General features: G+C 45.0%; 1 protein-coding gene across 1 annotated transcript in view; it reads left to right on the top strand.

The window, feature by feature from the left end:
* HS3ST4 (heparan sulfate-glucosamine 3-sulfotransferase 4) overlaps positions 1-13,430 on the top strand; it is a 498,356-nt gene extending 484,926 nt beyond the window's left edge. Inside the window, exon 2 of the mRNA XM_086376805.1 lies at positions 12,458-13,430. Coding sequence (XP_086232931.1) covers positions 12,458-13,094 — 637 coding nt within the window. The 3' untranslated portion in view covers positions 13,095-13,430. The remainder of the gene's footprint in view (positions 1-12,457) is intronic.
* Positions 13,431-24,079: the final 10,649 nt, after the last annotated feature.

The following is a 24,079-nucleotide window of genomic DNA, read 5'->3' as shown; positions in this document are numbered from 1 at the left end:
GGAGATCCCATGGACAGGGGAGCCTGGCGGGCTACAGTCCATGGGGTCGCAGACTCAGCCACAACTTAGCGACTAAACAACAACATATGTATTAAGCAACCGATTATAGGTGTTTAGATTCAGAATTTAAGCAGGACTCGTCTCCTTCACTCATTCAACACACAGATTTGTTGGCATCTACCATGTGCTACGTTACACTAGCAGTAATAACAAGGGGGAACACTGACCAATATTTGTGCTGTGCTGGGCACCTTTTCCTGTGAATGAGGAAGAGGTGTTATTACACCCATTTGACAGATGATGAAACTGAGGATCAAAGACATGAAACATGTTGCTCAAAGCGAGTTGTGGTTCAGAGATGGAACCCCAAAGTTGAACACTGGGTCACCCGCCTTTGTCAGGATGAGCACCCGCTGATGAGCTTCTGAAGAAGGTGATCGTGGACCCTGGAATCAAGTCAACGCTCAGTCAATGATTCCCCTCTCTGAAACTCGTGAACCTCTGTGAATCCCAAGACGCAAGGATTGGCCTCCACAATCCAACACAGCAATAGACTGTCTTTGCTATTTTAGAAGACGAAGACTTCTTTAGGACGAGATCTCGCTCTTCATTTTCTCTCTTGATCTCGGCACAGAGTTGGCAGAAGAAGTGGCCAAATTAATGAAATGGTATTCTGTCTTTTCTTTCATAAATCCTAACATATCTGTATCTGCCTGGCCCTAACTTTGAAAGCACAAATATTCCTGAGGTCTGGGTATGCTCTTGTCTCCTACCATGGGGTTGCATGTCATTCAAACCTGGAACGCTTTCCTCTTTCTTCTCCAGTTAGTTACATTCTTTGCCTTTCCTCGCAGCCTAGGCTCCTCCTCCTCCTCCTTCCCCCACTCCTTCCCTTTCTCTTGTCTTTCTTTCTCTTTCTTCTCCTTTCTAATCACCTTCAGCCTTCCCTTCTCCTCTCTACCCGCTCTGCTCCCCTCTACCCACACTTTTTCTGTCAGCCCCTTCTCTCTCTTGGAGGCAGATGCAATTTTGTCTGAAAAGAGACTTCTGCCCACAACAGACATGCTGCGTCTGAACCACAGGTCACTTTACAAAAATGGGAAACTCAGACTTCCCTGGCAGTCCAGTCACTGGGAATCTGCCTGCCCATGCAGGGGACACGGATTCGACCCCTGGTCTGGGAAGATTCCACACTCTGCTGGGCAATTAAGCCTGTGCACCTAGAGCCTGAGGTTCACAAGAGACGCCACCGCAGTGAAAAGCCCGCACCCCACAAGTGGAAAGGAATCCCCGCTTGTTGCAACTACAGAAATTCCGTGTGCAACAATGAAGACCTAGAGCTGCCAAAAATAATAAGTAAATAAATAATTTTTTTAAGTGGGAAATTCATGTGTGTCCCTCAAGGAACTCGTGGTCTGTTGCCAGGCAGGTATCATGCCCGCTTTATCATCACTGTATACTTGACATATTAAGCACCAGCAAAGCTGGATGTAATCAATGAGAGCATTTGTATTAGCAAAGCCCTTTCATGGTACAGGTCCAGAAACAGAAAAATCCCTGTCTTAAACCCATTTGGCAAGTTAGTTCTGAAGTCAGAGCTGTCACTCAGGATCCCTTCTTTCTCAGCTTCAGTTTGGCCCTTAGCCACATGGCCCCTGCAAAGGCTGCTTTTCTTGGGTCTTCTTTATAAGAAATGTGGTTTCCCAAGGGTTTGACTTTTCATCTTCAGGGATTTCAAGATTCCTAAAAGTTGACTTTGAAAAGCAGCATGAACTCCAACAGGATGAGGCAGAAAAGGGTCTAGCTCTGTGGTCCGGAGCAGGGTTTATTGTCTCTTGGACTCAGTTTCCACATCTCTGTAATGGGCTCATGGATTCATATGGCACTGGTGAGCTTGAGCCAGCATAATACGTGAAATTGCCTGGCTCAGTGCTGGGCAAGTAGCAGGTACCCGATTGACTCTCTAAGTTTCTTTCTTCATTGCAGAGGGGACAGCCCTGCCTCATGCCCTTGCTCTCACAACCATTCTCTTGAGTTACAGTTTATCAGGAGGGCTCAAAAAATATTGCTCATTTATGCACCATTTGTCCCACTGGATAATGCATTTGGGAAAATGTGAGGTGCCTGTGTACATCTGATTCAGGCAAGCCAAAAGCAGGCTCAGCTGCTGACCCTTCCAGAGAGAATGGACTCTTTACATCTTACATGGGTGATCACCTTGTCCCTCAGCGTCCATGATGCTGTCCATTTGCTTCAGTTGATGATACCCCAGAGAGAGATATCAGAAATTAAACGATGGAGTTTGATCTGGCAAGAATTTCTGGGGCTTCTGGCCTGGATTTCTGTAACTCCCAGTGGTGAGTCAGTGACTGCCTACCTTTACAACACATATAATGAGGCTCAAAATCCAGCTTTGCCACCTACCAACAGTGTGACCTTGGGCCAGTCATGTAACGTTGCTGAGCCTCTGTTGTTTGGTGAAACATTGCTAGGCAGTAACTGAGAGCTTGGGCTAATGTGCAGGATGGACCTGGGATTTGAGTTGCAGTTCCACCTCTTGTGACTTTGGACTAACAAATCAATTTCACTGAGTCTCAGTTTCCTGACCTCTAAAGTAGGGAGGATAGTAGTACCTTTTTGAGAAAGTTGTTTTAAAAATTCACAACCAATGTATTGAGAACCTACTATCTGTGAGGCACTCTTTCAGATATTAACTCATATGCATGGGTGCTAAGTCGCTTCAATCGTTCAGAATCTGCAAACCTATGGACTGTAACCCTGCAGTTTCCTCTGTCCATGGGATTCTCCAGACAAGAATACTGGATTGGGTTACCATGACCTCCTCCAGGGGATCTTCCCAACCCAGGGATCAAACCTGTGTCTCTTACATCTCTGGCATTGGCAGGCAGGTTCTTTACCACTAGTCCCACTGGGGAAGCCTGTTAACTCATATCAGTTCAGTTCAGTTCAGTTGCTCAGTTGTGTCCGACTCTTTGCGACCCCATGAATCGCAGCACACCAGGCCTCCCTGTCCATCACCAACTCCCGGAGTTCACTCAGACTCACGTCCATCGAGTCAGTGATGCCATCCAGCCATCTCATCCTCTGTCATCCCCTTCTCCTCCTGCCCCCAATCCCTCCCAGCATCAGAGTCTTTTCCAAGGAGTCAACTCTTCTCATGAGATGGCCAAAGTAACCTTCCCCAAATCCCTAAGAAATAGGTATTATCAATATGATGGCTTTTTTTTTTCCAGATTATGCAATGGAGCCACAAAATATTAGATTAGTGATTTTCCCAGAGTCACACGGGTAATAACGTTACTGAACCAAACTTAGGTCCACTCGCCCACCCAAAATAAAACTGACCTACTGACACCAGGTGCTGGTTGTGGGGAAGGAAAATGCAATGCTTATTGCACAGCAGCACACAGGGAGTCCATGACAGCTAGAGCCCCAAACACCCAAGCTCCCAGAGAGGTTTCAGGAAAGCATTTCTAAAGGCCAAGAGAGGGAGGGCCATCACAGGGTATGTGATCCGATTGTGCACAATTCTCTGATTGATGGTAAAGTATCAGCCAATCAGATGGTGGCATCACAGGCGTTAACGTTACCAGGGCTTAGGCTCTGAGAAGCCAGGGGGGCTGTGTGCTCATGGTTATCTAGTACTGATAACTAGATAACTAGTATTGATAGTTAACATCTAATTTGGTGGGAGTTTTAGCATCTGTAAAACAACTCAGGAAATGTGCATCAGTTACTATTATCTAGGGACTTCAGAGAGGAGCTAAAACAAAGGATATGAGGAGGGTCTGTCCTGGGAAGGGTCTGCTCTGTCACAGTAAGTGAATCCAGATTCGGTTCATCTGGAGTCTGTGCTTTTTAAGCACCAGGCTGTGGAGCCCAGTGTCTGAAAGTGCTTGGAGACCTCGATCTGGTGTCAGAATTTGAACTCTGAGCCTCCAAACAGCATGTACAGTAAATGGCATCTGATAACTACTGTGGGATCTCTGTTGTTAAAGCTGTTGTCCCAGATGGTGACCTGCATCCAGATGGGGCTTGTGCCCAGCCCAGTGCCCCCACCAGCAGAGCGGAGGTGGGGGAGCTTGGAGAGCGTGTTGGCTCGTGTCTCATAAACATTTGGGGCTGTGAGAGCAACTGCGTGATCTTGCGGGATGATTCTCGGCTTCAGGATGCTGTGTTGATGCCGATGTCACGGCTGCTCTGGGCACCCCAGATACTGTTAACAAGCCTTTCCAAGCACAGATGCAGTGTTTCCTCACCATATGGTCCATGCTGCAGTGCAGGGTGCTTCAGACGGGAGATGACGTGGAATTCAGAAATCCTGAACCCCAGGCACCAGAAACCTACTTAGAGGAGCCCTCCAAACTGCCCCAGTTCTCCTGACTTCCAAGGATCATGTTTCCATTTGTATGTCATTCATTCATTTGTCCAACAACCACACATCATTATGGGGCAGCTTCCATGCAGTAGGGACTGTGTCAAGCATGGGGGATACGCAGGTGAATGAAACATTGCCTGAGCTTAGCCACGGAGGGCATGGGAACCAACCATATTATGATGTTTGTTGTTCAGTTGCTTAGTCATGTCTGACTCTTTTGGGACCGCTGGGGCTGTAGTCCACCATGCTCCTCTGTCCCTGGGATTTTCCAGGCAAGAATACTAGAGTGGGTTGCCATTTCCTTCTCTCATTATTACATTATCCTAACCATATGATGACATTATTTTAAGCTGTGTAACACAGGAAGTTATCAGGGACCCTGGGAATTCAAAGGAGTTGAAAATCTTGGTGATGGAGTTAAAATTTATTTTTGCACATCAGTGTCTAAGCATTTTTTCTATTCAGGTGTGTGCTTAGTCACTCGGTCATGTCCGACTCTTTGTGAGTCTTTTGAACTGTAGCTTATGAGGCTTCTCTGTCCATGGAATTCTTCAGGCTAGAATCCTGGAGTGGGTTGCCATTTCCTCCTCCAGTAGATCTTCCCGACTCAGGGATCAAACCTGTGTCTCCTGTGTCTCTTCAGAAGGACTCCCCAGATAGGCAAAGGTCATGACCCACCTTCTCCTAGTGAAGGTGAAGAGACTCTGACATCCCTTCACCCTGCTTTTCTGGCAAGTGGATTGTGAACACGTGATGTAAATGTCCACCTCCAACTGGAACCTCCCTTGAATTTCAGGCTCTCGTATCCACTCCTCCATGTGAGTATCTCAGATTACAAGTCCAAAACCAGACTTGGTTTCTTCCCCTGAAACTGGCTTCTTTTCCAGTGTTCTCCACTTTGATAAACTACTACTTAATCATCAGCTCAGGCCAATAGTCTTGGAGTCTTCTATGACACTCTCGCTTCACACACATCCCACCCACCCTAAAGGACTGTTGGCCCTACTTTTTAAAGACATCCCAACTCTGAACGCTACTTCCCAGGTTTCCCTCTCTACCTGCATCCCTGTACCCTCAACTCCAACCTGCCTTCCAGCAATGGCCTCTTAGCAGGCAGTCTTCCTTCTGCTCTTGCCACATACCTGTGTGTTCTCAGCAAAGCAGCTGGAGAAAGATCTCTGAAAATGTAAAGCTTATGTTCTCCTCTTTCATGTTCTCCAGTGGTTTCTCATCACATATGGAATAAAACCAAGTGTCTTGCCGGTGGCCCATAAGAACCAGCACCCCCAAACCTCATGGTCTTTTCCTCCACACCCCCTGACCTTTTCCTTACTTCCTTAGCTTTGCTCACTCCCCTCTGGCATGACTGGTCACCTCCCCATTCCTCAAGCACATAAAGATGTGAGAGCATGGGCATGGTGAAATGTCAGATCCAGTCAAAAAGAACTTACTTAATACCAGGAGAGAGAAGGAAAGTTGGGATGAAAAATTCCTGAGAAGGTAGAAGGAGATAATATTCAAAGCCCATGTGGGGAGGGGTTGGTCTTACATGTTAGAGAGCTGTCTCCTGTAGTTGTTTTTTTATTTTTATTTTTTTAGGAAGAGGGAGGCTCTATTTCTAGATATAGAAATAGCTGGTATCTAGAAATACCTAGATAGATAGACAGACAGACAGATATCAAGAAATATCTAGCTATTTTTATGTAAAGAAATTGCTGCTGAATTAAGGACCCAGGTGAGTAGATTGGTGAGGAGATAAGGGCTGAGAATGAGATTAGGGCAGCAAAACCTATCACAACAAAGCCTTAGAACAGGAGCCTAATGGCTTACTCATCTATTCACTCAACAGATATTTACCAAGCACCTGCTATTTGCCAGGAGCTGGGGGTAGATGTTTGCTTGGCCATTAGCTTAGGAGCCAAGAATAAGCTCACCCAGTGAGACTTTGAAAAAGTATCTTCAGGTTCTGAGTCCGGTTCCTTCTTTGTAAAAGTGAAAAGTAATAATACCTGCTCTTTTGATCAAAATAGTTATTTATGTGATACTATAGAGAACTCTCCTTTCATCGGAGGTAGCAGTTATACTGGAAGCTCTGTGGGGGGAAAGGACCTTGTCTGTTGTGTTCACTAGTATATTGCTATTTATGGATGTGAGCATTTATGGAAGGAATGAATGAATATAACTGATTCAAAATCTTTTTTGGAAAGGGGGGACTGCTACTTCATTGATTTTGAGCATCTACTGGATACTTTGTTACTGGCAACAATTCCAGTATATCTCACACAACAATAGTTGTATCTTTTTTTTTTTTTTAATTGGAGTATAATTTCTTTACAACACTGTTAGCTTCTGAAGTGAATCAGCTATAAGTATACGTATATCCCCTCCCTCTTGGACCTTCCTCCCACCCCCATCTCACCCCTCTAGGGTCATCACAGAGCACTGAGCTGAGCTGCCTGTGCTATATAGCTGCTTCCCACTAGCTAGCTATTTTACACATAACAGTGTATATATGTCAATTCCCATTTCCCAATTCATCCCACCTTCCCCTCCCCCCACCCCGTGTCCATATATCAGTCCTCTATGTCTGTGTCACTATTTCTGCCCTGGAAATAGGTTCATCTGTACCATTTTTCTAGATTCCACAAATGAGACGGTTTTCCCATATGTGCCCCAAATGCAGGAACTCTCAAATGCCTGGTGGTATCTATCTGTAACATGACAATCGAAGCCATTTAGGCATCTCTGTTCCCCACTACTCTCTCTGTTGCCTTCTCTAGCCCCCTCCTCTCATGGCTGTTTGCATGGATCACTGAGCTAGGCACACACTTACTTCCCTATATACACACTGGCTTGAAAAATAAAAGTTGCTCAGTTGTGTCCAACTCTTTTCAACCCCATGCACTGTAGCCTGCCAGGCTCCTCTGTCCGTGGAATTCTCTAGGCAAGAATACTAGAGTGGGTTGCCACACCCTCCTCCAGGGGATCTTTTCAACCCAGGGATCGAACCCAGGTCTCCCGCTTTGCAGGCAGATTCTTTACCGTCTCAGCCATAAGGACTGGATACCGTTTTTTTGCATTGATCACTGAACTAGGCACACACTTACTCCTCTATATACACTGGCTTACAGGCTGGATACCATTTATCTCAGATGCTTCAGATAAAAAACTCAGGATCCACAAAGATCTTGACAGACTGCAGCAATTAGCTGAAGTGAAGGAGATGAATTTGAACGAGGTCAGTGTAAAGATAAACACTGAGCTCTAAGAAGTCAACAGCAGAGACCGGATGAGAAGAAAACCCTAGCAGCTAAAAAAAAAAAAAAATGCAACAAAATAAAAGAGCAATGTATATATACTGAGGGGCAAAATTCTGAAAAGGCCATGTATTAAAAATATCTATCTTTAGTATTTTTTGCATCAACATTTATTTAGTATTTTTATACTATGACATGAGTTTCATAATAAAATAAGAGAATCTAATTGGAATAAAAGTGGGATATCAGTATATTCCTTCACCTCCAGCTAAACTAATAGCAGCTCCCCTGATCAGGAAGTATGGTGATATGGGCTTGAATCAGAATATTCTTTTTTATTTTTCTACATCAGTTCCTTAGTTTTCATGTTGTTCAACTTTTCCATTTGGTTAAACATAAATATTTTCTCCTTATTCTTCTCTAATAATTGCTGTCCTAATGATTGTGCACCCCTGGCTTAAGCTTTTAAAATTCTGGCATTCGTTGGACACTATTCAAAGTGATTCACCTGTATTATCTTCTCTACAGTCCTATAAGAGAGGGACTTTCATTAACCCTGGGCTTCCCTGGTGGCTCGGACAGTAAAGACTCTGCCTGCAATGCAGGAGATCCAAGTTCACTCCTTAGGTCAGGATGATTCCACTGGAGAAGGGAATGGCTACCCACTCCAGTATTCTTGCCTGGAGAATTCCATGGACAGAGGAGCATGGGGGGCTACCGTCCATGGAGTCACAAAGAGTCAGTCACGAGTGAGTGACTAACACTTTCACTTATTAACTCTATTTTTTGGATGAGAAAATGGAGAGTCAGAGTGGTTTGTGAAAGTGAAAGTGGCTCAGTTGTATTTGACTCTTTGCGACCCCAGGGACTATACAGTTCATGAAATTCTCCAGGCCAGAATACTGGAGTGGGTAGCCTTTCCCTTCTCCAGGGGATCTTCCCAACCCAGGGGTCAAACCCAAGTCTCCTTCATTGTAGGCAGATTCTTTACCAGCTGAGCCACAAGGGAAGCCCAAGAATACTGGTTGGTTTAGTCACTTCATCAAGGTGATAAGGGTAGTCAGAACTCTGAAATCAGACAATTGACTCCCCCAAAACTATGTTCCTTAGCACTGCCCCTCCAAGCAACATAATTAAATCTGACGAAAACCAAAGAGGCACACAAATGTGACGACGTTCAAAATACTGGGGAGATGATGTCTGTTCGAGATGAGTATGATTACTTATGGCCAGAGCTATTGCTTTGATCTGAAAACTGCTCACTGCCCAATCATTATACCCAAACGACGTCAAACTCCATGTGAATATCTCTGCATTAGACAAGAGGCACATTCCTCTTGCCTAATAAAAGTGCTTGCCAAGAAAGCTCAAAACCCAGTAGCAATTAATTATTGACAGAGCATGTGAATTAGAGATAAAAGAAAAGTCATTCTTTCTCCACACAGGCGATAGTAAATAAATTTAATTATGGTAGGGAAGCTGAGGGATCTTCGTCTGTATTAGGTTTTATTAGCTGAGACATTTAAAAGCGTGTCATCATAACAAAGAGGTCTTGTGTAATCCTAAATGTACCACTTTGGTGCAAGGCTCAGGAGTGAACAGACTTAATGGAGTACATGGTGGCAGATGCCCTGCTGTACTAACAGGTATGCAACGGGTTTATCGTCAATTAACTTTGGTCCACATATGCCTGCAGCAAATTGACTGTATAATAGGATCTTGAGCCTCATTTTCTCACTGATAGACTGGCCACGTTGGTATTGGAGGACCAATAGCATCAAACTCCTTTAGTCCCTTGAAGCTCCCAAATAAGACAAGGCCACTCCGAAGGTGAACAGGGATGGAGGGATGGATTTGAGAAGCAACCTTGGGAAGGAAACCAAGAGATATGGAACCTGGTGTGGGATCTATCAGGCTTCCCCAGTGGCTCAGTGGTAAAGAATCCACCTGCAATGCAGGAAACACAGGAGATGTGGGTTCGATCCCTGGGTTGGAAATATCCCCTGGAAGAGGCCATGGCAACCCACTCCAGTATTCTTGCCTGGAGAATCCCATGGACAGAGGGGACTGATGGGCTACAGTCCAGTGGGTCACAAAGAGTCAGACACAACTGCAGTGACTGAGCACACACATGTGGGACCTATCATGGCCTTACTGAGCAAACTTGGGAGCCAAGAAGGAAGAAATCCCATGTATGAAACCAGATCTGTGCTAGATGTTGTCACACTGTAGGTCACACTATTGATATATGTCATTCATTTCATTCTCAGCTGAACTTGAGGTAAGTTTCAGAATTTTGAAGATGAAGACAATAAGGCTCAGGGATGTGATTCAACTTGCTGAAGTCACAAAACCTGCTTGATTCCCTGTCCTTGGGCTTCCTTTTCCTCATTTGCATAAAGACGCCTTTGGACTAGATTGGACAATTGTGTGTTTAGTTGCTCAGCCATATATGACTCACTTGCTACCCCATGGACTCCCCATCAGGCTCCTCTGTCCATGGGATTTCCCAAGCAAGAATACTCAAGTGGGTTGCCATTTCCTTCTCCAGGGACTCTTCCCAACCCAGGGATTGAACTCGAGTCTCCTGCATTTCAGGCAGATTCTTTACCACTGAACCACCACGGAAACCCTTTGACTAGGTTTATTGTTGTTCAGTCACTCGGTCATATCCGACTCTTTGCAACCCCATGGACTACAGCACACCAGGCTTCCCTGTCCTTCACCATTTCCTGGAGCTTGCTCAAACTCATGTCCATTGAGTCAGCAATACCATCCAACCATCTCATCCTCTATTGTCCCCTTCTCCTCCTGCCTTCTATCCTTCCCAGCATCAAGGTCTTTTCCAGTGAGTCCACTCTTCACATCAGGTGGCCAAAGTATTGGAGCTTCAGCTTCAGCATCAGTCCTTCAAGTGAATATTCAGGGTTGATTTCCTTTAGGATTGACTGGTTTGATCTCCTTGCAGTCCAAGGGACTCTCAAGAGTCTCCAACACCACAGTTCGAAAGCACCAATTCTTTGGTGCCCAGCCTTCCTTATAGTCCAACTCTCACATCCATACGTGCTGCTGCTGCTAAGTCACTTCAGTCATGTCTGACTCTGTGCGACCCCATAGACAGCAGCCCACCAGGCTCTCCTGTCTCTGGGATCCTCCAGGCAAGAACACTGGAGTGGGTTGCCATTTCCTTCTCCAATGCATGAAAGTGAAAAGTGAAAGTGAAGTCGCTTAGTCGTGTCTGACACTTAGCGACCCCATGGACTGCAGCCCACCAGGCTCCTCCATCCATGGGATTTTCCAGGCAAGAGTACTGGAGTGGGGTGCCATCCCATAGCTTTGACTAGATGGACCCTTTTAATCTAGATTCAGTTCAGCTCAGTTCAGTCGCTCAGTTGTGTCCGACTCTTCGAGACCCCATGAATCACAGCATGCCAGGCCTCCCTGTCCATCACCAACTCCCGGAGTTCACTCAGACTCATGTCCATCAAGTCAGTGATGCCATCCAGCCATCTCATCCTCTGTCATCCCCTTCTCCTCCTGCCCTCAATCTTTCCCAGCATCAGAGTCTTTTCCATGAGTCAGCTCTTCGCATCAGGTGGCCAAAGTATTGGAGTTTCAGCTTCAACATCAGTCCTTCCAATGAACAGTAGGGTGGTACTGGACACTATTTCAAAGCCTTTTACATTTATTTAATCTGCAGGTGGCCAGGGGTCAGCAAATGATATCTTAAAGGACCAGTTAGAAAATATGTTCAGATTTGCATGTGATATGGTCTCTGTTTGCAGTTATTCAACTCTGCCGATGTAGATGCAAAAAGCAGCCACAGACTTTACAGAAAGGAATGAATGGCCATGTTCCAATGACAATTTATTTATAAGCATTGAAATGTGAACCTACAATTTTCTTGTGCCACAAAATGTTAGTCTTATTATTTTTGTTTTTCCCCCTTCCGAACTACAGTCCATGGGGTCACAAAGAGTAGGATATGACTGAGTGACTTTCACTTTCACTTCACTTTAAAGATGAGAAGTCATTCTTACCTGTGGGCCATACAAAAACAGGAGGCAGATAGTAGTTTGCCCACCCTTAGGCTAGATCACCTTTGAGGTCTTGCTGAGCTCAAACACTTTCTGAAAGCCACTACAACAATCTATCCTTGATTTATTAAGCTTTTACACATGCCAGCTTCTGTGCTAAATGCTTTAAAAGCATTATCTCCTTTAATCCTTTTACAACCATGTGAAGTAGGTGCTATCATTATCTTTATTTCAGAGATTATAAAACTAATACACAGAGAAATTAAGAGTCCAACTAGGTTAAACATAACTGGCAAGAGATAGAGCTGCAATTTAAACGCCAGGTGTATAACATTCCCAAGAATGAATGCACAAGCTTTTTGCTGCCTTTTATGAAAATACTTTAATCAGAACTATAGTGGGACATATAGTCTAAAAAGGGCTTCACTGGTGGCTCAGATGGTAAAGAATCTGCCTGCAGTATAGAAGACCCATCTTCAATTTCTAGGGCAGAAAGATCTCCTGAAGAAGGGAATGGCTACCCACTCCAATATTTTTGCCTGGAGAATTCCATGGGCAGAGGAGCTCGGGGGTCTATAGTCCATGGGGTCACAAAGAGTCGGACATGACTGAGCAAATAACACGTCTAAAAAGAACTTCCAAGTGTATATGAATTTTATTTGGTAGTTCTCCCCACTGAGCTGTTTATATCATATGTTTCATGGGACAAGTTCAGTTATTTCTGGATAGGAATAACCACTCTCTTGTTTTCCTCCTTCTTCTAGAAATGTGATGCCCAAGACTTTGGATGGGCAGTTAACCATGGAGAAGACGCCAAGTTACTTTGTGACAAACGAGGCTCCCAAGCGCATCCACTCCATGGCCAAGGACATCAAACTCATCGTGGTGGTGAGGAACCCTGTGACCAGGGCCATCTCTGACTACACCCAGACCCTGTCAAAGAAACCCGAGATCCCCACCTTCGAGGTGCTGGCCTTCAAAAATCGGACCCTAGGGCTGATCGACGCCTCCTGGAGTGCCATTCGAATAGGGATCTATGCTCTGCATCTGGAAAACTGGCTCCAGTATTTCCCCCTCTCTCAGATCCTCTTCGTCAGCGGTGAGCGACTCATAGTGGACCCCGCCGGGGAAATGGCCAAAGTACAGGATTTTCTAGGCCTCAAGCGTGTTGTGACTGAGAAACATTTCTATTTCAACAAAACCAAGGGGTTCCCTTGCTTAAAGAAGCCAGAAGACAGCAGTGCCCCCAGGTGCTTAGGGAAGAGCAAGGGTCGGACTCATCCTCGCATTGACCCGGATGTGATCCACAGACTGCGGAAGTTCTACAAACCCTTCAACATGATGTTTTACCAAATGACTGGTCAAGATTTCCAGTGGGAACAGGAAGAGGGTGACAAATGAGGCTCGCAATGTGGCGGCAAGGCTGGCGAGTTGCTAGGGAGGCTCCTGACCCAAGTCCTGAATCCCCCAGGGTCTGCAGCCTCAGCCTTGCTGGGGTGCCAAGTAGATCTCCTCCTTTTTCCAGTCAGGATTGCTTCCAACGCTGTTGGCTTAGGCAGAGAGATGGATCCCCTGGCATGAGCATAGGGTACCAGGCCTGCCTGGGTAGCAGCATCTGGTTGACCAGGTGGCCACCAGAATCCACTGCTAATTCTTGTCTTCTGCTGGTTAATCTAGTCTGAAGACAGGATAAATAGCGGTCAAGGTCAGAGACAGTGCCATGAATGTTTGTTTAAATGATAAGAAAGAAGGGAAGGTCTACTTTGGGCAGGGGCCTCTCACTTTAATTTGAGAAGCCCGAGTTCTAGCCCCACATCTGGCAAAGGCCTCTGCTTGATCAACCTCTGCTTTGGCATTTCGCCAGAATACTAATTGTGGCTGATTGCTCCAGGACTCCTAGGGAGCAAGACCCTCCCTCTTAAGGTGTCTCAAGCCTTCTCCTTAAGGTCTCATCCCACAACCTTTGACTTCCTCACTCCTCATCTGATGAAGGCAGAGGCATGCACGTTCCTCACCAAAAAAAAAAAAAAAAAAAAAGCTGACATCCCTGGAAGCCTTCCTTCTAAGAGCCTTCAAAGGGCAGTTGGGTCCCTCTCTTCATGAGTATCCTGGGTGGTAAAGAAGCTTAGCCTAGGCCCTCCTTAGAATCAGGCTCACAGGACTGCTCTTAGAGCAAGGGAGTGGCAGCTGAGCCCAGAGCTCTGAGGTTGGGAAAGATGAATGCCATCTCTGGGAGTGAAAAAAAAACCAGTCTTCTTGGTGGGAGGTCTCCATCTCTGAGACCCTCAGCAGCATGGATCTGAGACGAGCTATTGGAGGGGCTCTGTCCTTTAGGGTCCCCAGTGGGGCAGGACCCAGAGAGTTGGCATGTCTTTTGTTATTAATAACCTTTAGCAACCCAACCCACAGGGGATTGATCACCATCTCTCTCTTTGTCCCACCATCTCCCCTTCGTGGTCATCTCATGCTTCGTTTGCTCGATTCAGAGATGGCACATATTGGGGCAGCAACAAGCAGACTGACTCCCTTTGTCAGACCCAGTGTCAGGGGGTGGGGGAGGGTAAGGGCTGCCTGCGGACACCCCCATCAAGGGCTGCTGCATCAGATGTCCCTTCGCATTAGTTTGATTCCATTAAAATGCAGCATTTGACATAAAACACTCTTCACAGATCTCCAGAACCAGGAACTGTTCTAGCAAAATTGGAAATATGTATGAGTGGGGGGAGGGAGTGAAATCTGTTCAACTGTTATTAAACTGTCATTTCTCCCGCTAACTGAAAACTGTGTTGTTATAAAGCTTAATGCAATCTGATTGATGGATTTTGATGGTGTGTTTGTATTGATTACCTCCATTCCCACCTCCACCCCCCTGAATTCTGGGAGTATCCCTTCTCTGGGATAGCCAGGACGACCCAGGTTATCCACTCTGCCAGGGAATTCTATCTGCAGGGCAGGATGATTCTTGAAACAGCACAAAGGAAGCAGTTCTTATAAAGGGTGCGGTGTCCTCCCCTCTTAACCCATCCTGCCAAGGAACAGACTGATGTGCAAGATTCAGAAACAATCTGACAATTTTTTTCCAGATTAAAAAAATAGTTATTGAGTTGAAGGCAGCATATATCCCTTTACTACCAAAGTAAAAAGGGTTTCCCTGATGGCTCAGCGGTAAAGAATCTGCCTGCCATGCTGGAAAGGCAGGTTCCATCCCTGGGTTGGGAAGATGCCCTGGAGAAGAGAATGGCTACCCACTCAAGTATTCTTGCCTGAAAAATTTTATGGACAGAGAAGCCCAGTGGGCTACAGTCCATGGGATCACAAGAGTCAGACATGACTTAGTGACTAAACCACCAAAGTAAATGAAGATACAAATAAAACTGTGCCACACGTACACATTCACACCTATTTGAAAGAAGACAGGGCCTGCTTGATCAGAAGAATGTAGTGTGGGATGACTGATTTGGAGCCCTGTTTTATGAGCAAGGGCTTCCCGGGTGGCTCAGATAGTAAAGAAGCTGCCTGCAATGCAGGAGATGCAGTTTTCAGTCCCTGGGTCAGGAAGATCCCCCTGCAGTAGGGAATGGCAACCCACTCCAGTATTCTTGCCTGGAGAATTCCATGCACAGAGGAGCCTGGTGGGCGACAGTCCATGGGGTTGCAAAGAGTCCAACACAACTAAGTAACTAACTTCATAAGCAAAGCAAGGAGTGGCTCTGATTATGTATTAGAGGCAGCTGTGGGGGGTATTTTCAAGCTACAACGTCCTAAGGTGCACTGCAGAATTTTTAAAGGGTTGGAATCTCTCGGGTGGGGCCCAGACATCTACCCTTTCAAAAATAGTGTTATGAAGCTGGGATGGAGAATGAGGGAAGTCTCACCTGTGTATTTCTTTGTCCCTCTCATCCTCCTTCCTCCCCTGCATTCATGCCTTTGTGGGGATCACTTCTGAATGAGGTGGTCCCTAGGATTGATGCCTTCTTTGGAGGAATAGGTCTCTTTTGGAGTTCAGTGACAACTAAGTAAGGGGAAATCTTATAACTTAGGAGGTCAAAGGAGCAGCTCATGGTAGGAAAATTTTAAAGATATTTTCCCATGAGCTAAGAATGACCAGTGGGCTTCCCCGGTGGCTCAGCAGTAAAGAATCTACCTGCCAATTCAGGAAACCCTGGATCAAGAAGATCCCCTAGAGAAGGAAATGGCAACCCACGCCCATATTCTTGCTTGGAAAGTCTCATGGAGAGAGGAGCCTTGCAGGCTACAATCCATAAGGTCACAAAGAGTCAAACATGACTGAGCCACTGTGCATGCATACACGCAAGAATGACCACTGCTCTAGCCTACTCCATCTCTTATATAGTGGATGATCACGTATTAGCTCAGCCCCTCAGTCACACCACTGTCCATGTCCCACCTCCCTGGCTGTCTACCTGTCCCTATAAACTCAGAATATCAAGCCCTTAAAGCGTTAGTCTCTCAGTTGTGCCCAATGCTTTGTGACCCCATAGACTGCAGCCCACCAGGATCCTCTGTCCATGACATTCCCAAGGCAAGAATACTGGAGTGGGTTGCCATTTCCTCCTCAAGGGGAATCTTCCCAACTCAGGGATTGAATCCAGGTCTCTCACATTGCAGGCAGGTTCTTTACTGTCTGAGCCACCAAGGAAGCCCTCAAATGCTGCTTAAAAAAGAAACTTAGTGAGTATGCATCCTCACTTAGCTAGGAAAAGCAAATCCATCTTTTAAATGGTTAGCCCATGGTTAACAAGCCATTCTGACCTGGGAAATCAAAGTAGGAAACTCTCCCTAAGTATTTATCCCTCTTGCATAGAGCAGCAGGCTAAAGTTCTCTGGAGAACTAGGGCAGAGGCCTAAGCCTTGATATTTGGAGAATTTTTGTTTTAAGCGTCTGTTTAGTGATATGGGTGAAAGCTCACGGTTCTGAAGAGAAATGCCAACTTGGCACGTTTAAGTTCTCTTTTTGGCAGTGTCTTCTCTAGCTTGATTCTTGTGACTTGGAGTGAGTCACCAAGCCACATCCCCTTCTTTGGTGGGGAAACTTGACAAAGGAATTGCTTTCTATCCAGCAAAGCTAAGTCAGCCTATGAAAACGGTCTCAGGTTAGTGACACTTCCACCCTACTTAAACATGAGCATGGCAACTCACGGGAGGCTGAATTTTGTATTTGATTTCAATAAGCAAAGCATAAATTGTATTTAACATTCTATTCCCCTCCCTTCCCTCAAACGGATGATTCACAGCTCTGGAAAGGCAGCTGCGAGTGGTTCAGAGATGAGAAAGGGAGAATCCATCCTTCCAAACAGTGCAGCTGGCATTGTTCTCATGCTTATTGCTTTTTGCACATAATAGTTTGTACCTGAAAGGTATGAATGCCTTGACCTTTTAACTGATACCGCCCAGCTCAAAACACAACAGCAATAATAACAAAAACATTCAGTAGCCCCATTTATCTTAAGACTGTCTATGGAAGCCCTCACTTCAGAGTTGGAAGGATGTGGCCATTTGATGGGAATTCCCTGTACCATGATGAGCCTCTCAGACCCAATTTTGGGGCTTCCCAGGTGGTTGAGCAGCAGAGAATCCACCTACCAAGCAGGAAACTCAGGTTCGATCCCTGGGTTGGGAAGATCCCCTGGATTAGGAAATGGCAGCCCACTGCAGTATCCTTACCTGGGAAATCCCATGAACAGAGGAGCCTGGTAATCTACAGTCCTTGAGGTTGCAAAAAAGTTGGATATGACTTAGCAACTAAACAAGACCCAATTTTAAGTTCTGGAAAGAGTGGTCCTTTCAGTTCCATGGTACTGGGAGTCTTCATCTGAGTTTCACATCTTTAAAACTTCAGTCCCTTGGTTCTGCCATCTAGATCTTCCTGGTCTGATCTGCCCCTTCTCGTTTGCCCATCCTCCACCTCCTTATTCACCATCCCACCCCCACAAAAAAAACTTCTGTCTCACTACTTTCAGAAGAGAGGTAGCCGGGTTTTATCCTTGCCTCTATCTTGGACAAGTAGCCTTCCCCATCTGAATTCTAGTTTTCCTATCTCAAAAATGGGCATATTGAATCCCTACTGGAATATCATCCAGAGTGACTGTGAGGGCCAAATTGAATCAATAGATGGGAAGGTATTTGAAAAGAATAAAGTGCTTCCTTGGCAACAGTGGATAGTGATCGAAGTGATGATGATGATAATCATGAAGAAGATGGAGAATATGGAAGAGCAGGAGGAGGAAGAGAAAGGGGATTCCTGATAGCACTTCTAGAACAACAAGTATTTCAAGGGTGTATCTTTACATAGACTGGATAATTACAAGAATGCTAGGAGGAAGAGAACCACCACAGATTTTGCCATGAGCTGAGGTCAAAAGAAAAAGACAAAAATCCTCTATAAATAGCTCAGAACTGGCTGAATTTCAGGCAATTAATTGAGAAACCTTCTCCCTAGCCAGGTCAGGCCCCTTCTGCCACCACCCCATACCCAGATGGGGTCACCTCACTCTGGCCTTTCTCTTGCTCGTCACTCTAAAAGGTTCTTTTAGATGCTACAAGACTCCTAGGCTCATTCACAAAGGGCCACACAGATCCTTTTGAGATGGAAATGGGGGTGACGTTTTCAAGCTTCCAAGCTATGAATTCTGTGCCTAGAACGCTGACTCCTAAGAGTTTACCTGGAAGATGAAGAGGGCTGAGAATCAGGGCAGGGGCTTGGGAACAAGTCTCATAATAAAGTGGGCTTGGGAGACTTCCTTGGTTTCTTTGTGTAGCAAACTAGGGTGCTGGTCGGGGTAGATGAGCTCATGTGATTTCCAGGTTATCAAGGGGATGAGGATGTGTCATTTCCACATAGCAGAGATACTGGAAACCACTTATTTAAATTGTGAAAATACATTATTTCAAGGTAATAATAGTACATCATCCACCATCAGGGCAAAAAATAAAGGCCAAGAAAATGCATGAAATGTGAGTCCCAGAATGGAAGATGGCCAAGCATCCTGAGTGTCCCTGGATTCAGGAAACCAGTTGTGGTCCAGAGACAACCGTGTTTCATTTGGATTTTATTCCACAAATATGTGTAGAGTAACCAAGGGGCGGTTGATAGCAAAGCTGACTTGCCTTGACAGGGATCCCAGCCTAGTGTGGAAGATGGATACGGGAAAAATGAAATACATCAGTTTGCATTGTTACGAGGGGGCACACGGTGCTATGGAAACATGAAGTAGGGGCAGCAGTGATAACTAAGGCAAAGCAAAGACCACCAGGTTCATGGCATCTAAGACCCTCCTTGGCAGCATTTTGCCTCATCTCCAATCGTAAAACTATTCTTACGCTTTAGAGTTAGGCTAACACACTAAGAGGTAGACACTAGCAAAATAAAGTGTAAAAAATACAAGATTGGATAATTAAGAAGGCTACAAGGCAGATATTGGCTAGGGTTGGGGGGCTAGGGGGAGAAAGAGAGAAGTATGCATGAGGATCATTGCTATCAAAGATAATCTTTTGGCAGAAGAAAAGTTGTGTATCTCTAAGTGACCATAACCAAGCCATTAATAGGGAACACAAGTCCTTTCAGAGACCCACCACCACCACCACCACCACCTTGGCATTGCCTAAGTCCAAGGTCAAATGGCACCCCTCTTTCCTTGGCTATTGGCTACTTGTTGATTCACATAGCAAGAAAGACTTCAAATCAGTAGAAATGCAACTTTTCTGAAAATGTGCAATAATAGTGAAAATGAAGACATACGCACTCACACATCTTAAGTTAGATACAGACTTGTCCTCTAGGTCGGGAATGACCAACAAGTCTTACCTTATAATTTGCAGATGGGAATTATGATGGCTTGGGAATTTAAGGGACATTCCCAAAGTTGCACATCAACGTAATGACTGTAGTAAGACCACAAGACAGGCTGCTGCACTGGTGGATTGCAGCAGAGAAGGTGTCAGCACAGCCTGTCCTAAAGAAAAGCAGGGAATGTTTCAAAGCGTATTTTCATAATCTCTTCTCAAAGACCTCTCCTGGGCTTCAGCAGCTTTCCTTGAATAGCTCTGATTCCATCTAATCATTCTGGACCACTTGGAAAAGGATGATTTTAAAATGAATGACCAGTCAGTGCTCAGCCTTGAGGCCGTGAGTAGACAAGAGTTAGAACAGTCTGCGTGTTTTGTGGTCAGGAAGCTCTTCATCACAGCTTCTTTCTGGCTCTGAGTGGACCCATGACACCCTGCTGTTATGACATTTGTGGGATATATGTAGGGCTGAATGTGAGACAGAGTTCATTTGGGTTAACACCTCACTCGCCAGTCTTAAGCATCATGAACTCATTCCCCGTCCCTTGGTCCAAGATCAAACAAAGATCTAGGGATTTCCCTGGCAGCCCAGCAGTTAAGACTTCACCTTCCATTTCATAGGGTGTGGGTTTGATCCCTGGTTGGGGAGCTAAGATCCTCCCTACCTTGGGACCAAAGAACCTAAACATAAAATAGAAGCAATATTGTAACAAGTTTGATGGCAACTTTAAGGAAAAACATGATCTGTATTCACAGAGACACCCAGAGCAGCTGATCCCTCTCTCAGCTGCCTGGCCCCAGGAAGTACTATCTAGCAGATGTCCTGGATGGCTCCTTCCTGGACAGCTTATTTCCCTAATTAATTTTTCATCCTTGGCTCTCATCTTCCAGCACCCTTATATCTCACTGTCTCTACTGAGAGAAGCCTTCCCTTACAGAGATGCCAGATTATCTATTCCATGTGCCTGGGGAACCTGAATCCTGGAGCTGCAGGACAGGTTATTCTGAGAAGAAAGGCAATAGAAAGTTAGGAAGAACCTTTAGGATTCTCTGAGAACTAGAATAAGGTAATGTGGGACTCCAGGTGCAGGCCAATAGAGAATGTGTCTCTATTTCTGGAGAAAATCTGGAGAGAATTCTCTGGAGAGAATTTGTGGGGAATCTTGTCTTAAGTCTTCACTTTATCGATGCAAAATTAAGGAGCATCCTGTCTCACTTGGGGCTTTCCAGATGGCGTTAGTGGTAAAGAACCCACCTGCCAATGCAGGAGACATAAGAGATAAGGGTCCATTCCCTGAGTTGGGAAGATCCCCTGGAGGAGGAAATGGGCAACCCACTCCAGTATTCTTGCCTGGAGAATCCCGTGGACAGAGGATTCTGGCGGGCTTTGGTCCATAGGGTCGCAGAGTCAGACATGACTGAAGCAACTCAGCACGCATGCAAGCACTGTTTGACTTAGGGTAACACAAGAGCCACTCTCCCAACCTGGATGTACTGACTTGTAGCCCAATGCACTTTCCACACCCTCACATCAGAGATTAAGGGGACCCACCAAGGGTACTAAAAGTAGCTTTGTCTAACAGATGGATCTCAGAAGTGGGTGCTTCTACAGAAATTAACAGGGAGACTTTTACAGGAAGCACGGGTTGAGTTTGTGCTTAATTCTGAATGTGCCGCCACCTTGCCTTGTTGGAATGCAGTCCAACCTTTCTTAATGGTTTTGCCAAAGTCAGAGGCCCTACCTTCCAAGACACTAATGATGCAGGGGTGAGAGTGTTCTAGAGTTCTGCAAAGAACACACCTTTGTGTGGACCTAGACCTGCGTGTTTGACCAGTGCACACATCTTTCCACTGCTCTTTGTCAAGTCTGCATTTCATCTGTCAACCAGGAGAGGCACCTCTGGATAAGGAGCAAGATGAAGTCCCAAGGAGACCACAGGGAATCAGCTTTACCTCGAATCCACTGAATTAGTCTCAAGAGGGAAGTTTTAGGCAGTGATAGTTGTTAAAGCAAACCAAGTTGCTATATAACGCAGGGAGCTCGGCACTCTGTGATGACCTAGAAGGGGTGGGTGGGGGAAGGGAGGGAGGCTCAAGAGGGAGGGGATATATGTATAATTATGGCTGATTCACATTGCTGTATGGCAGAAACCAACACAACACTGTAAACATTAAAAACACAAAAATTTTTTAAAAACTAAAAAAAAAAGAAAACCAAGTAGGCTGTTATTCCATTCCATCACTTACTTGGCAGGAATTTGTTTCATAGCTGTGCTAGCTGTTAAGAGAAAGGTTGTGAATAAGAAGTCTGGTGACCTATCCTCATGAAGCTTTAATAAGAAAAAGAAAAAGAGAAGTCCATCTGTCTGGAAAGATACAAAAGCCATCCAGTTAATAAGTGAGAAGGGCTAGAATGCCTTCCCAGGGGACATTAAGTTCTGGAATTTGATTATTAAGGGCCTCTGGTGCTATAGAAGATGTTGGACATGTCCTTCCTTTAAGCTTCAACTCAAGAGAGGAGCTGGTATTAAGCTTTTTGGACATGTCTAACTTTTTTTTTTTTTTAACTTTTCCCTGCCTGGAAGAAACACAAAATATCCTGGTAGAGAAAAGAGAATGAGAAGAGCTGGAATTGCAGAATTAGGTTAGAACCAGGTTGGAAAAATGACAAATGGCAGTTCTTGAAAGGTTAAAAGCCTCTCACTTCACGTCCTGCACACCTTGAGAGTGGGTTCACCAAGGCAGAGGTGGGACAGGACAGAGGAGCCTTCACTCAGCTCTGTGCTGGATAAAAGGAGTTAGTCTTTTTTTCCCTAAAAAAATTCAAGAACCTCAATCCCCTTGGCAGACCCGCCTCTGCCATATCTTTACTAGCAACTTGATTACACAAGTGTCTGTGTAATAAAGGATATTTCCCCTTCAATGTACATGTCTTTAGGGGATGAGCTTTTGTTTCTAAGATCATGGGAACAGCCTTGGGAATGATAAAAATTTTTTAAAAACTCCAATAAATGGTATTTTTTACAAAAGTTGTGTGTGTTCTTTTTGATAACTCATGGAAAAAGCAATATTTAGCAATCACTTTGCTTCCTTCTATCCCAAGAGGAAAGAGCAAGTAACATTCGAGATGATGGCTACAGATTCCACTGTGGCTTCGACGATCAAAGGCAAGACTGTGTGATGAAGCAGGAGATAGCTTCTCTTCTGTCATTTCAGGAAGAAAAGATTTCTTCATTTTTATCCCAGTAGAAGGGCTTCTAAAGGGTGCTGGGGAGAGGATCTGCTTCTGGGAATGCTTGGGGGAAGGGCTCTGGAAATAAGGGCTTTCATTACTCTGGCCATCCTGCTGAGAGGAAAAGAAAAAGCAAAAAAATAAATAAAATAAAATGAAATGGGAACTGTTTATGCCACAGGCAGCACATCTGAGCACTGAGTCTAAATCATAGACTCACAGACCAGTCCTCCAGCCAGGATGAATCCCATCATCTATATATTCTGCTCTGGAGCTCTTGGCAAAGAATGCAGATGGGGGGGTCTCTATAAATTCCTGGTTTCTAATCTCAGTTTTGTTACTCATTCCTTTATTTCTCCCTGGATAACTTTTCCCCCAGATCCCTTGTATTTGTTTCAGAGATTTCCACTTTGTTTCAAACTTTGTAATCCCTATCTATTCCCCTCCCCTGTGTTCGATTGGTCAAGAAAGTGGATGTCATGGAGAAAGTCAAGGTCATCTTTCTCTGCTTCTTCTTGGTCTTGCCTTCCCTCATCCATCAGATGGAAACAATTGTGCCTACCTCAAAGGAGAGAGTGAAGACTAAGAGATGACACAGTTAAGGGACTTAAAAGAGGGACTGGCGGAAAGAAAGAGCTCAGTAAGCCAGCTATTAATATCATTATGATAGATTTCTTATTCTAAATTATAAATTGCTAGCTATGGTATGAATCCTTATTCCTCCACCCATGACTCATGTCTTACTTTTGCCTTGAATCCCTAACTCTTTTTCCATTGTTATTGTTCAATTTTTAAAAGTGTTTTTTTTTTTGCTTTGTTAATTTCATTTATTTATTTATTTAGTTTTTTGGCGGCTCCACGTGGCATGTGGGATATAGTTTCCTGACCAGGGTTTGAACCTGCACCCCCTGCAGTGGAAGCTTGGAGTCTTAACCAGTAGACCACCAGGGAAGTTCCTTGGAATTCCCAGTTCTTAACCTCTGGGATCATGTAACTTATTCATTCACCCCCCTCTTCCCTGGTCTTTACATTTAATGTCAATCTAAAACAGATGGTCCCATCATTAATTTAAAGACAAAAACATTCTGTAGCACTTTTCAAGACCCCATACACCATCCCACCTTTGGAGCTGAAGTTTTGGAAAGTAGATTCTACCCTCTGCATTCTCTCACTTTCCTCTTCTCACACCCCTGACCTGAGCTCTGCTATCAGCTTCTGTTGTTGTTCAGTGGCCAAGTCGTGTCCGACTCTTTGCAACCCATAAAGAGCAAAAATAAAATTTGCAATTGCCAAATTTAGGGGGCATTTTCAACCTTTATCTACCCAACCTCTCTTTAACATTTGACAC

The sequence above is a fragment of the Bos grunniens genome, chromosome 25, assembly GCF_055505025.1.
Source record: "Bos grunniens cultivar Pamir isolate PY7600 chromosome 25, Bosgru_T2T1.0, whole genome shotgun sequence".
Classification (NCBI taxonomy): domain Eukaryota; kingdom Metazoa; phylum Chordata; class Mammalia; order Artiodactyla; family Bovidae; genus Bos; species Bos grunniens.
This window is presented reverse-complemented; position numbering and strand designations above follow the sequence as displayed.